Genomic DNA, 14,929 nt, shown 5'->3' with positions numbered 1-14,929 from the left:
GGTTTAGAAAAAAACCGAAACTTTGTACAGAGATTTGGAGGTAGAGAAACGAATCAAAACATGTTTTGGTTGTGAAGCGTTTGTTTACCTGACGTTCAATGTCCGTTTATCCACTGGATCAGTGCGGAAGTGCATGAGGAAATTTCCTAGAAATTGAAATAGTGAGCTAAAGGGTATCATGTACACGTGTAGGTTTTTGACATAAGGCAGTGTTAGGGCGAAATGTGTATTGATTATTTTCTTTTTTTCTAAACCAAACGATGGACATGTTCCAAGTGCATAATACTAGCAGTTGGTGAGCGGGAATCAAATTGTGAAATTTGAGATTTAAATGTGTCTTGGTGATCAGATCATTTCCTTTGTATGGAGATACACATAATAATAATTGTAGAATATGTGCGTGTTCTTGTTTGTGTAAAATTGTCAAAATATGGTAATATTTGTATACCACATATTTGAATATTCAATCATCAACCGAATATTCAAATGGCTTTTTGCCGCTTTGAATGTTCGAAAAAGAAAAAACACGTGCGCACAAGACTCTAGTATCATTTTAAAGTTGCATTTTTTATTGTCGGATGCCAGTTTTTTTATCGACGGTAACTTTCTTGTCGATGCCAATTCATTGGTGCCATTCTTTTAGCTAGGGAAAGTCCCTTGACAGTTAAACAGTATTTACTGCAAAAACACTCCAGTGGCCATAATAGCCATCGCCGCATGCAAATTTTTAACCGGCGCGCTTTGTATGCAACTTTTGACCAGCAAGGAAGGCAACTGCGGCTGGCGTGTGTAAAACTTTATCGGCGAGTTTCGAATATTCGGTCAAGTACAGTTTTGCATAATCGAATATTGTAAATTGTTCGACACTGGACAGCCCAGAAACTTCTGTCTAAAAAACCAATCCGCTAAAAAGACAGGATATTAACAAGCCTAAAATATCACCGGTGCTTCCCGGCGCTGCCAATTTGGCACAAAACAAATTGATCAGTCATTCACCGCAAGGATCACATCAATGAGCACCCAGAGGAAAACATCTTAGTTTAAGACACATGTGCGCGCTATGCACGCAAGCTGCTTTGAGTCTTATCTCGATAATTAATCCTCACGGAGGTTCTGGCTGGGGAGATGCCGCTAATTGTCTTCTCCACCCGATGAGGCCAATTTCCTATTTTTAGATTTATTCCCCCCCCCCCCATACATACTGGTACGGTATTAGTACTATTACTAACTTTGTTCCTTCTTTTTTTTGTCTTCTTTTTTTTGAGCTTTGTCTAGTTTCCTATACTGTGCGGAATACAATGCCATACGGAACGTGTACTAGCAGTTACCGGTACTGTACATGTACACTTTAATACCCGGTATGTGTTCTTAGTAAAACATCATCATTTGTACAAACATGTTCTTGTACATGTACACAAGCAGTTGAGAAAAGAACATGAGAGACTACATGCACTGGTATGCTGTTATTTGAAACATTTTCTTGGATCTAGCGACCTGTGGAATGAAGTGGTTTCTATCGGACATGACCTGCCAGTACCATAGGTGTTACAACGCTCAATCAAAGGTCATACCAATATGCTCTTTCTAATAACAGCATACTGGTATGTTACTGAGATATTCCCAACATTTGTGCAAAGTTTGGTAACACAAGGAATCTTTTAAAATTCCATGATAAACTTTAATATCGTTACACTGTACGTACAATCTACATTCCCAAAAAGTTAACTTTTTTTTTTTTAGCTGAGCCAGCTTTATAAAACAGCACTCCTCCAAAGGCAGCAGCTAAAAACAGAAGAAAAAAGAAGAAGAAAGGAATATGAAAGGGGGGGGGGGAAAGAAATCTAAAAATAGGAAATTAGCCTCATCGGGTGGAGAAGACAAGAAGGGAAATTAGCGGCATCTCCCCAGCCAGAACCTCCGTGAGGATTAATTATCGAGACGAGACTCAAAGCACGTGCGTAGCGTGCACATGTGTCTTAAACTAAGATGTTTTCCTCTGGGTACTCATTAATGTGATCCTTGCGGTGAATGACTGATCAATTTGTTTTGCGCCAAATTAGCAGCGCCGGGAGGCGCCGGCAATATTTTAGGCTCGTTAATATCCTGTATTTTTTAGCAGATGGTTTTTTTTAGACAGTAGTTTCTTGAAATACTTTTTTGTTGTTAGGGATTCGCCTTTTTATTTTTACTCATCACCTGAGTTCAGACATGTACGTTGGTTCAAAACTTTGTTGGTTTCTTTACATAAAATCTGTAATACAAAGTAACCCTCACTCTATAGGTTTTTGGTCTACACGTATACATGTCCTTGTTCTAATCTTACATTGTAAACTTTCTTTACTGAGTGTCAACAATTTAAAAAGTAATTTTACAGGCCTTCCAAGCATTTCGTCTAAGTATTGAATTACACTGCTGGTTATTACTGGAAATTGTACCTGTGCTTACAATTAAAACTAATGTTATCCATTTTGAAAAATGAAAAACCAAGACCTAATTTTTTTTTAATGTCTCGAACGTAGACCAGCTTGCATGACATGAACCCATTCATGAAAATTCCTGAAGCTGATGGGTGTTAAAAATAACCCAGTTTTTAAACGAGTCCCGCACGCACCGAATTCCCCTTCCCAAGCCTGGGAATAAGAATCCACTGAATTCCCTTCCTCTGAAAAAACACCGGCGGTGAGAAGAGCCAGGCTAACCCGTCTCACGGACAGGCTGTTGCAATCACCGCCCTTCCTCCCTTCCCTCCGTTGTCTCGAGCCCTGCAAATTAGGGGGATAATAATAGCAATGCTTCCTGCATTAGTCGACCGAAATAGACGGCCGTTTTGAGGGTATTAATGGTTCGTCTCCACATATTCCTCCCTTCCCTACCCCCCCTATGGACCTTCACTCCGTTCTTGAGTGCATATACCAGAAAGACACCCCCCCCCCCTTTTTGGTCTCGAGCGATGCACAGCAATGCGGCTGTATCAGTGTTGACGCTTGAAGAATTTGATTCACGCTGGCGCACGTGCAGTTTTATCTGTGGTGTTGTATGCAGTTGTCTGTGTAAGATGTAGGTTTAGCGTGAGTGGACAACTAGTTTGACAGATGACAGTGTGTTTAATGAGATGCTGGCAAGTACTCTTGTAAATTTCTTCAGCTTTGTTGGGTTTTACTCCTAGTGCAGTTTTCTTTCATGTTCGGGTACATACATGTACATGTACGTCTCTCAGTTCATGCGCAGTTCTTCTGACAAATTATCCATGTCATTAGTTTTGCCATGAGTGTGTTGACCAGTGACCTAGAAATATGGGTGACTGCCCTATGGAAGTCGACCTACATGTACATGTACACGTATGATATAATCTTAGATAACAGGGTATAGATGGATATATAAGACCAGGCTAAAAATAGCCCATCCAAGGACACTAGTTTATGAGTCCACTAACAAAACAGATGAGGGTCATGTTGAAAAGTACCTGCAATAATATAAGTCCTTCAGCACATATGCATTGTACAAAAGTTACAAGAATGTTTATGGGCTCCGTGCACAAGTACCCCCTCAACGGCAAGAAAGGGAGAGTTGGGGTAGACCACTTGGAGCTAGACATTCAAATTCAATGCCGACGACACCTGACGCTCACGCAAAGACTCGCATGGTTTTGTGCACATTCAGAATGAAATAAGCGGTGCATACTTTGCGCGATACGCATGCGAACCAGTGCGCACGCACGTGATGTGTCGACTGGTCTCTCGAAAGTGGTCAAAAGCGCCCTCTCTTGTTTGCGGACGGAGTCCATGCATGTGGCACACAGTTACTTTTTGTATCGAACTGGACCCGATTTCATGAAAATGCTGAGCATAAAATACTGCAAAATTTGGTCTGTGCTTACCAACTTTGCTATTATATTAAAGGGAAAATACAACATTTGCAAACGTCAAAAAAAAAAATACCAAATCAGTTTGAAATACCTTGCTGGACTGTTAGTGAATGACAGTGTAAAGCATCCTGTAAAATCATGGCACCTGGTATACTGTCATTTTCAAGAAAAGGGTATTTTTGTATCAATTTCCAACGCTGATCGGCCGATCAGCGTTGGAAACAACTGGCTTTTTTTTCAAATACTGGCCCCAATTGACCATCGCACTTGTTTGCAATCGATTGCAAACCTATGAACGGGTACGAGCCAGCTAGACTGGTTCCCTGACCTTACAATTCCCCAATGTATGTAAACTGCTCTGTTTCTTCTTATATTGAGTCAGGGAACCAGACTACAGGAAAATGATCGTTTTTCTTGGTTTTTATAGCATTTTCGAACCCAAAACCTCATAAAAGTCAGTGTAACTATATTTGCTATATATTTCTAACCCCCCAATTCCATCCATTTCTGAAAATTACAGCAAAAGCAAATGATGTATATTCCCTTTAATAGAAGATAAGTTGACCTGCTTTCGTATATATTGGATGATGACCTACCGTTCTCGGTCCAATAAACATATAGCGCATGTTAGAGTCATTGATAAAGACGTACCCTTTTTGACAACCTTCAGTAGACATTGCTGGGAAAAACCCCCTGAGTTGTCCTGTGCTACGTTCGGTGATTTCCATTGATCTGATACATGTTTTTGTTCCACAGAATTTCATGTAGTATACATGTTGCACGATCAATCGTGTTTGTACATGTACACATGTACATGTATACGTGTATCTCCACAACTTTAAAAAACTTAACAACCGAACAAAACAGACAAAAACAAATAATACAAAAAAACAAGTGCTGCGGACAGAAATATTCATTCATATTTATAGATGGGCGGTTGTGGGCGGGGCTGTGACGTATGTGCTTTTTATCTTTTCTGTTGATAAGTTCCTTTATTGCCGATTTTTTCTTCTATTCTTGTTTAATAATAACATTCAAGTTATTCCCAGTTTTGTTGGGTTCGAAGTGGCAGATTATCTGATGCAAAGTCCCACTCGGTTGTCAACGTCAGCCTACTTCAAGCCTTAATCAAATAACTTTTTGGCTTTGTTGTTTGTTTTGGGCTGAATATATCGGTCGGGGTAACAGCGAGTGAAGGTTCACTAAGTGCTGTGGGTACATGTACCGGTTACATGTAGTTTGTTCAAAAGCAGTGACGTCAGAGCCTTCGGGCTACATGTATCGGTATTTCTAGAATTTTGAGCAGTACAATGGGGAGAATTGTTAACAAGAGTGAACTGTTTTGTACCTAAACCAAATATAGAACTAAAGTTCCTGAGGGTACCAGAATGTTCCTGTCAGAACCAGTATCTCGGTGCTTAAAACTGTCCAATTCCCATGGCAACCAGATCCTGATTCACAGGTTCCAACTTTCCCCCTTTATCTATTTTTGTTTCATTTGTCCTTCCTACAATTTACCAGTCGCCTTCCCAATCCTTGACACCCTGACCCCACCGAAAGGTGACACAAACTAGGACCGTTCCGCAGTCCTTCCTATTATTATTTTTGCCCTTAAAAAAACTCCATTCTCTAGAGTTTGCCCAAAAGGGAAACACACAACACTCGACAATGCAACAATAGTTTCTATCGGCTGGATTCTATTGGTCCGTCAACACTCGTCGGTGATTCCAAAGTTCACTGGGGCCTCTTGATCATTGATCAGTTCCAGTTATAGCACACTTGATCCTAAACAATCGTCCACACTAACAATTGACTGTACACACTGTGTAGCTCTATTTGATTCCACGTAAACCTGCTCACCAGATCTGTGTGTGTGTGTGCGTGTTGCGGTACAGTCCAATTCAGTTCAACTTCCCTGTTCAGATGTTGTGTTTCGCCGATGAATTTGCGCCTCTGCGTGCAGAAGCTTAGACATCAAATCCACGAAAGGCGATCTTTTTCGACAATCTCCTTCGTTGGAATTTTTTCAACGATTACCGAAGCAGTCTTTTGGTAGAACAACACACTGTTTGCAGGACTGGAATCGTGTGGAAGTTTTTAATTTCTTAGTTTGCCCCATCGGGACGAATATGTTTTTAGATTCTGCGATGCTGTCAGTCGCTCCGTACTGTGATGATGACAGGCCGCGGGCCCGGTCTATGCCCGAGGCGAGAACGCTCCCTATTATTAAGGGTAAGAGTGTTTTTCTACTGTAATCCACATTTCAGTGTAATCCATTTCATGTCATGGATTTTATTCATAGCTAACTGACAACATGATTTCATGTACTAAAATACTGCACTGCGGACATTTACAGCTTGCAAAGTAAATAGGGTGGCGTTCCAAAATTTTCATCAGTATCGAGCTATGTATTCCACTGGGTTGAATGAGACAGATTGAGGAAAAGTGGCTTGCCCAAGGACACATCCCATGAGTAGTAGCTGGGTTCAAACTCCAGCCCAGTCTTTTCACACACAGTAAACTGTATGCCATGCTTACCATGAAAAATGAGTTGATAGAAATTTTACACATAAGTATTTCTTAGATTTCATAACTTAAAAGAAAGTTAGGGAAAAAGTTACCGTAGAAGTCATCGTCTTTGTCATTTTTATAAAAAAAAAATTATTTTAAATTTTGAATTGTGTCCAGAGAAAATGAGAGCGAGCACGCTACCTATCATCAGTGGTAAGATTTTTACCGTGAATCCTTTCCATTCCACAGACACAACAGAACATACATGTAGAAACAAAGGGACAGAAACATTTGGGTATCGCTGAAGTGGCTTAGAACTGGAAGAGTGCCAAGTTGGAGGGGAACAATGTACACATGTACGGGTATGCTATTGACAATGTCATGAATAAAACATACCGTACGGTTACCAGAAAAGTAAATATTTTTTTAGCCTTATCAACTAGAAATGTCAGGATGTAATGACGTAGTGGAATTTTGCATACATTGATCTTCCTTTTTGGGGGGGGGGGGGTGTTAGACTGATAAAGAGATTTTAAAATCTACTTTGGAAAACTTTTTCACAAGCTTGCAGAGTTTTTAACTGTGAAAAAAAGTAAGACTGCTGCAAACTGCTTACTGACTGGATGGACCTGAAATATATAAATCTAAAAATTAATGTGGCCTGACGTTGCGAACTTAGCAAGTTCTTCTTCAGAGGCTAAAACAAAAAGTTTTTAACTGTGGTAGAGTTAGGTTTTGCTAGATCAGAAAGGGCTAAATATAGGTGTCATCATCAGAAGTGTTGCCAAAATTCTTATAGAAGATACATGAACATACAGTTTAACCACAACCACGCAACAAACTAAATCGTCATTTCTTTATTTAGACCACAGTTTCAAAAATCACTGAACCATCCACCAATTCACTCGTCCTCAAAAAAGTTCATTTGAACCAGATCATTGAACCATGGCCAGCACAATCACACGTTATTCACAAACGGCGGTTAAACGCATTCTAAAGACCCCTCACCTGAAACCCTTCCATTTCCTGAACAGCACACACGCTATTCAGTCTCAGCGGCTATTCATTCTATTATTATCACAACGTTAAACACCGTGCTGTAGACAAACAAGGCATTCCACGCTGCGTATTAACCGCTTGTGACTTGGTCGAGGGTTGTACCGTATTTTGTCTAAAAATAGACCCCAACCGCCGCTCGGATGACAAGCAATTGGCCACACCGCCGTATCGAATATATATATACTCCTCACTCCCGACCCGGCTAGCTTGACGCACGCAGTAGCGCGCCCACTTAAGGATTGCGTCTAAAAATTGCTCGCCCCGCGACAAAAACAAGGCATCGCTGTTGCCGCGTTGCGTCTTCTCGCACTGTTGTTGTTTGCGAAGGCGTTTTTGGGGTATTATTTTTGGATTGTTTTCGGAAATCACGACCTGATGTGTATTAGTGGGTGTTTGCGTTTCCTGACCCAAATTTGTGTGGGATTGTTGTAGATTTCAGTAGCGCCAAGCCTAATTTAAATTGAAAAGTCTGTTTTTCCTCATAAGTGTACATGTATAATGTACATGTACGCACTAAATACATGTACACATTCATCATACATATTGACATGTGCAACACAATGACAACACACATCCATTATCATCAGCTTTACCTTCAATCCATGTATTTATACACACGCAGAATTCCACAGCCCATTCATACGCCGAATGTTGTTTGTCGTGAATCCCTGTGCAAATTGTTATCTATTTTTATCTCCGGACGTCCTTCAAACCCTTGGCAGGCCCAATCATTCCTACCGTACCCTTGGCCCGTTCTATTCATAGGCTGTTTTTGCAATGACAGGGTACCTGTCCCTGTGCGCAGCGGCGACAACACCCGATATTATTTTTTTCCCCCGGCCTCTTACCCACATTCTATTTTTGTCGGAGATGCTATCGGGCCGGAGTGTTGTGTATTTTTAGACGGGATAGTTCAGTTTCATATCTCACAGTGGATGCTTTACGGCGCTAGCATCGCGCAAGCAATCTGCTTTTGGAAATGATTTCTTCCTGATCGAATGATAGAGTTGGATCGTGGGGTATTTTTTGCTTCGGAAATCTATGCTTCGCTTTTGTTTTGATCAGAGTGGAATTTTGACTGGGTGGATCCAGTGTCGGCGAACAGAGAGATTGTCAAATTTGCCTGGGTGTGTAGTGTCGTGAAATTCAGCTTCAATTGATTGGATTGATTTGATTTGAGCCTCTACAAAAAAAATATTGACTGGTCGGAGAATCACTACACAGGGCTGTGCAAAGTCACTTTGGTCGAGCCACCGGAAATGCATTGTGAAGGTCTCGGATTCACATCCAGACGTACATGTAAGTTGACTGTGATTTGTGAGAAAACCAGCAGTAGTCTTTTGATGACATGTATGGATTCGAACCCGGGACGTCTGTTGAGTATCTATCTGCCAGTTCTTGAGTGTACTGCAACAGGAGGCGTTCAATTGTGAGATGTTCAAGTTGCATTTTCTGCACCGCATCATACATTGACCCTGCCCTTTTTAAAATACCAACTTCATGATAGAAGTCCATCTCCATTTATTCATAGCATTATCCATTGCCTATGGAAATCATGAAACACAAAAAGAATTGCTTAAAGAAAACCCAGGATACAAGCCAATATATCATGTGAGGATACATTTCTTTGACTGGTTCTCGTCGTTTCTTTGCAAAGCATTTTTTTTCAGCAAGCTCCGTCATCAAGTCATCCAGACGTTCTCCCTACTCATCGGGTTGTCTTCGGTTTCTTTTTAACAGATTGCCACAGAGCACATCACAGTGTAAACACTGTTAAGGAATTATTTGACGATCAGTTTTACTTTTTTTGTTGTCTGTTTACAGAGTCTACTATCGGAGGAAGCCACGAATCTGTGAACATTGAGGCCCATTTCAACAGCATGCATCTGAAAGGTACGTCAAAATATCCCAACCCCAGGACAGAAATTTGCTAAGCGTGAAAATTGTACGTTTAGCAAAATCAGGGTACCAGCCAACACATCATTCACTATGTGTTTCCCGTGATTGGTTACCAGTTGATTTATGCTCAGCATGCAGAATTAGCTTAACGGTTATTTTTTTGCGTAGCAAGGTCTGTGAAATTGGGCCCGGCTTGCTGTCGGTACAATTCTGGAGAAACCCAACACCTAGACTCTGTTTTTGCATTTTCCCACCGGAGAACATTGACTTCCTTGTTTTTGTTTTTTATTTCCAAGTAGAATAACCTGGACTGAGTACTGATGATCGATGATAATACATTGCGTGAATGTCATTTGATCCAAACTAGGTCGTATAAATATCACATTACTGATCTCAACCGGAATTTTTGAAACTTGACACTTCCAAAAAAAAGTGATCACACCATAGAAAAATATCTCCTCTTGGAGTAACATGCAACGTCGACATAAATGCTTGGAGTAAAGCTAACAATTCTAAGTACTTCTTGAAGGTGGCCATTTTAAGAAACCAATTGAGATGTCTTGACATATTTGTAGGTCTTAACGAAAAAATAAATGCTGCAATTATTGCCAATATGTGAAACTGCCTGAAACCTGAAACTTTTCATGTGTTCTATTTTAGTTTTCAAACTTTTCAAATAATCCAGAAAGGAGAATGGACTAGGTGCAGCTTGTCAGTTTCTCTTCATGGTTTATTTGAAAGTTTGTAACAAAAAGCCGCATCCTCTTTGAGTGATCCCCTTTGCAGCATTGCTTATGTTGCTTGCATCGTGACTTTGGGCGTGATCCCTGGCTACATGGCAAATGCAGGCTTATGGCTTCTGACTAGCACCCCTTGAACAAAGACATTGACAAATTGGGGAACTGCCAACAAAGGGTTGGATAGCTCAGTTGGTAGAGCACCAGAACGGCAATCTGGAGGTCGCAGGTTCAAACCCCGCTCCAGTGAATTTTTGTTGTTCAATTTAAATAAAAAGCCATTATTTTCCGTTAGGTGCAGGTTACCACATCAACTCATCAAGTTTTTCCCTCTTTTTTTTGCCATTGGAGCAGAAGATGTGGCCAGTGGTCAGGTACCCGCTGGGCCCGGTGAGCTGCCCAGCCGGCTGAACCCAGAGGCTGCCCGGCAGCTGCAGAACGAGCTGATTGAGCTGCAGCAACAGCAGCAGTGGCAGCAGCAGCTGCTGATCAGTCAGTTCAAGCAGCGACAGGAACAGCTAGCCAAGCAGCATCAACAGCAGCAGCATGAACTCATACGGGTGAGATGATGAAACTCCAATCTGGTTTGACTTTCCAACCCTAGTACCTTTTTTTAATTTCATTGAATTCTGATTTTAACTGGGTAGCCCATTCAGTGAAATCCACTGGTCTCCCATGGGGCCCAGTCAAGAGAAGACAATGTGAAGAAATTACAGTTTTAGATGTGGGAGGAAAACCCCAGAAGAATATTCTGAGGCAAACCCACGGAATCAGGCAGGGACTGAAAACCCAATCCACATATTGGCCCAGGCAGGAATCGAACCCGGGCCACAGCGGTAGAAAGCGAGGAAAGTACCGCCACGCCAACCTGACTCCCTTCTTCTTAATTTTCTAAGTTATTTTTTTTTAATCCCTGATCACTAGTCATCTCACATCCTTCAAACTGTACCAGAAAATTGAAGAGGATATTTCAGGATTGAAGAAAAATGTTCCATTCTTCATTTTAACAATATATCAAGTGATCACACGTGCTTAAATTCATTCCATGCTTACATGTACTTAAAAAAGAATCTCTTTAATACTGTTTGATCCATGGTAAATTTTTCTGAATGGTCTCTCTATTTCTAAATTCTTCTTGCGCAGTCTGAAAGACTTAACGGTTCTTTTCACCCAAAGCTTTCATTGTCATAGCAGCGACAGCAGCAGCTCTGCATGCCACATTTCACAGCAGCTTGTATGACCTTTGACTTACAAGCACAAGCGTTTACCATCGCTAGTTGCCTCACTGTTAGTGTTTATCCATTTGTGAACTCTCCAAAATAGATGCCATTCTAGCACATTGCAGTTTGAAAAATTTCTTCCCCGTTCAGTATTTAGAATAAGTCTTGTTAATTAGTACCTATTGGTAACGTAATTATGCATTACATTCATTTGTCTATGAGGACCTCTCAATGTTAATGTGCGTGCTTGCAAGGCAAGATAAAAATAGTGAGACTACAGCTTTCTTGAAAACATCTGCATCTACACCAACTGCAGCGGCAACAACGCAGCAGCAGCAGCAGCAGCAGCAGCAGCAGCAGCGATCATTTCACCACTAACAGTTTCTCTCCCCTCCTTTAACCCTTCTTTTAACACCCCTTCGCAACGTTTGTGTCCTTACAGTTTCCCCTTGTCCAATTTGCATCACAGCAACAAATCCAGCACGACCGCATGATCCTGGCGCAGCAGCAACAGCAGCAGCAGCAGCAGCTGGAGGCCCAGAAGGCCCAGCAGAAGCAGCAGCAGCTGAAACAACTGCTGGCCAAGAAAGACAAACCAAGTAAGTTTGGCCCGCGGCTAAAAAGACCAAATCCAAAGTATATGGCTGCAGCTTGCAATTATGCATGCGCCTATGGAAGCCGCTTAAGCCGCTTAAGCAACTTCCATAACCATGTGTGTAACTACTAGACGAAGCCTCGTGTAATTCAAACGCGGCCTTACCCTTACCCCCCAAACATCCTTCAAAAATCAATCTGGAGGTTTTGAAGGATTTTTCGTAAGATTTGCCTAGAGAGATAAAACAACTTTAAAGTTTGCTCTTAATCGTCTAACCCTTAACCTTATATATCCTTCAAATTCAAATCGGGAGGTTTTTGGACGATTTAGTAAAATTGAGAAGAGTTACTGCCTGGCCACGATTACTTTACATGACGTTTGGTGCTCTCACAAGTAAATGTGAAAATATGTTAAGTTGTCGATTTTTAAAGAAATTCCAGAAGCCTTTTGTTTTATTCAACTCTGTTAGTAAAAACAAGGGATACTTGATACAACATAAACTAAAGATGTTGCCTTCAGCGATAATTAAACATAATTCCAAAAAAAATTGCTTTTTAAATTATTCATTCTGCCTGTTTGTGTGGTTTTACTTGTATCTGGGGCATACTGCTTTGGTAGAAAAAAAAATGTTCCTTAATTTGTCGGTTTCCTCCTCAGGTAACGGGGTCCGTTGATGTTTTTCCACGGATGTTTTTTTTTGGCTCGTAATGTAAAATATATTCTCTTTCGGTTGAATGTCAAGCCGACCTTGGCTCTAATTTAGGCATGGATTTGGCATTTCAGCTCATCTCATTCCTCCCACTCAAAAATGATCGACGATAATTGTTCTGAGAGAGAGAGACAGAGAGAGAGAAATAAAAAAAAAACGTATTTCCTTTTTTCCCATGTGGCTGAAGCCTGAAGCAGTCAAGTATGCCCTTTAGTTCTTTAAAAAAAAAGAAGTTTTTATTGGGGGAGGATGTTAGAACAGGCTTGAATATTATCGTGTTTTACATCCAATGTTAATGGAAAAACCCTTATCACATTTACCCAGACAACGAAGTGAACACGATCGCCGTAATTAATCTTATAGACAGTTCTTTATTTTGTATTCCTTCTGATGGGGATAGCTTTACGCAAGGCTCCCCCGTACTGTATCTAATCACAGGAAAGACGTAGTATTACGTCGGCTGGTGCTAAGTTTTAGCGTTGAACATTTGTTAAAAACTCATTATTATTTGAAATTTGCACCTGGCTTGATTACATGTCACAAAGGGGGTGTTTTTTTTCCCCCAACAATTGTTCCATTAAAAAAAAACCACCTGTTTTTCCCATTGTGGTTCCTCCGACATGTACTTAACCAAGTTAAAGAAATATTATTTCATTGCATAAATGCTTGTGGTGGACTTTTGTTTAATGAAATAACTATTGCAAAAGGAAATTAAAACGGAAACCAACCATTTTAGTCTAGTTTTTTTTTAACTGCCAGCTGGCATCAGCACATACGGCCATTGCAGTTTATGTCTTTTATTGTTTGGTGGTTTTACAGTAAAAATTCCACAATATCAATTAGACTACATGTGTCATTCTGCTGGGAAGCTTACATTTCTATTTTAATGGCTTACCTAGCAATGTTTACTCGGATAAGAGATTCGCAGTAAGCATGTCTCAGTATTCATTGAAATTCAACTCTTGACGGTATGACGTGAGTTGTTGAGGAGGGAAACAGGCAAATCTGTTATTATGCTGGTTTTTCAGAAATGGTCTTCTGTACATTTTAAACCCATTACTGAGCACTCAGAATTTCCAGAAATTTCTGAGAAAAAAACCCAGGTAATTATTCACTGACCTTGAGCAGATTTGAAAAAATGTCTTCATTTGTATTAAATTTAACGTCCCTGACGTACAGTCTTTTGTTGCTTAAAATTATGTTTCGATATGAACCCAACCCTTCAAAATCTGCCCAAATTCAAATGCAGTTTTGGTTATAAGTTAACGTATCTTTTAAAACTTGAGTGAGATGTGAACCTGCAACCTCCGGAACAGATTGCAGGTGCTGTACCAACTGAACTATCTAGCCCTATGTAGGAGGTTGCCCAATCTTGAGTGACACACAAACCTTTTGTAAACTTGTTGGATAAATGTACCCAACAGGCGCCAACCCGTCCGAAGAAGTCAAGGAGAAGCTGCAGAAGTTCCTGCTGGACCGCAAGCAGCGTAGCGAGATGGCCGCCAGCGGGGGTCACAACCACTCCCCACCCCAGGCCTACCGCCAGTGGTCCATGGCCAACCGTAGCCCCCACGGCTCCATGGATCACCACTCCCCTCCCCATAACATCTCCGCCCACTACCAGCCCATGTTTGGACAGTACGACAGTAACTTCCCACTGCGAAAGACAGGTAAACCGAAAAATGTAAAAACGAAATTATATTTACCAATGCCTGCGTCACTCAATTAGAATTTCCTATTTTAATATCCCTAAGTGCTGCCATGCCAAAATTAAATTCCTAAGCCCACTCAGCTGATGGAAATGTGGAGGTCTATTTTTAGAAACTTGGCGCCGGGCGGGGTTCAAAATGCGGTCAAGTGACGGCACATGTACTTATTTCCCCCATTGAACTTTGTTCAACGCAGCGAGCATTGACTGCATAAGTGGTGCCGTCAAAATTTTTACAACTGCTGGATTTGTAATTCAATTTACATGTTCAACGACTGTCGTGGGTAAGGTACCCTTACATGTATGATGAAAGTACATTCAACAGTTCAACACGACATTTATAATTAAACAACACCTGACTTAATCCCTGTCATCTAATTGGTGGGTCGTTGATCACATGTCGTTGAATTATTCGTCTCAAGCATGGCGCGGCGGCACAGCAAAAATAGAATTTCCATTCCACGGTAAATTGAACTTCCATTGCACGGTCACACTTTTGGCAGCTTTGACCAATCAGATGACAAGGATTTAATCAGGTGTGGTGTAAAACATATAATGAATGTTTCATATTTGTGCAATTTGTTTCATTAGGTGACAGATGGAATGTTCCATTCCTCTCAGCTTGG

At 40.9% G+C, this 14,929-nt stretch overlaps 1 protein-coding gene across 8 annotated transcripts in view; it reads left to right on the top strand.

The window, feature by feature from the left end:
* The window catches only part of LOC119719169 (histone deacetylase 4-like), a 69,508-nt gene that overhangs the window by 34,804 nt on the left and 19,775 nt on the right, over positions 1-14,929 (top strand). For 4 of the 8 annotated variants that reach the window (XM_038188511.1, XM_038188510.1, XM_038188509.1 and 1 more), the window contains exons 3-7: positions 6,005-6,097; positions 9,260-9,328; positions 10,426-10,631; positions 11,734-11,890; positions 14,020-14,265. In XM_038188511.1, coding sequence (XP_038044439.1) covers positions 6,005-6,097; positions 9,260-9,328; positions 10,426-10,631; positions 11,734-11,890; positions 14,020-14,265 — 771 coding nt within the window. Of the gene's footprint in view, positions 1-6,004; positions 6,098-8,006; positions 8,563-9,259; positions 9,329-10,425; positions 10,632-11,733; positions 11,891-14,019; positions 14,266-14,929 lie in introns of those variants that run through there. The other 4 variants (XM_038188513.1, XM_038188514.1, XM_038188512.1 and 1 more) reach the window with 3 other exon arrangements.

This window comes from Patiria miniata, unplaced genomic scaffold (genome assembly GCF_015706575.1).
Source record: "Patiria miniata isolate m_02_andy unplaced genomic scaffold, ASM1570657v1 HiC_scaffold_8, whole genome shotgun sequence".
Classification (NCBI taxonomy): Eukaryota; Metazoa; Echinodermata; class Asteroidea; order Valvatida; family Asterinidae; genus Patiria; species Patiria miniata.
The sequence above is the reverse complement of the archived record's forward strand: the minus strand, read 5'-3'. Positions and strand labels throughout refer to the sequence as shown.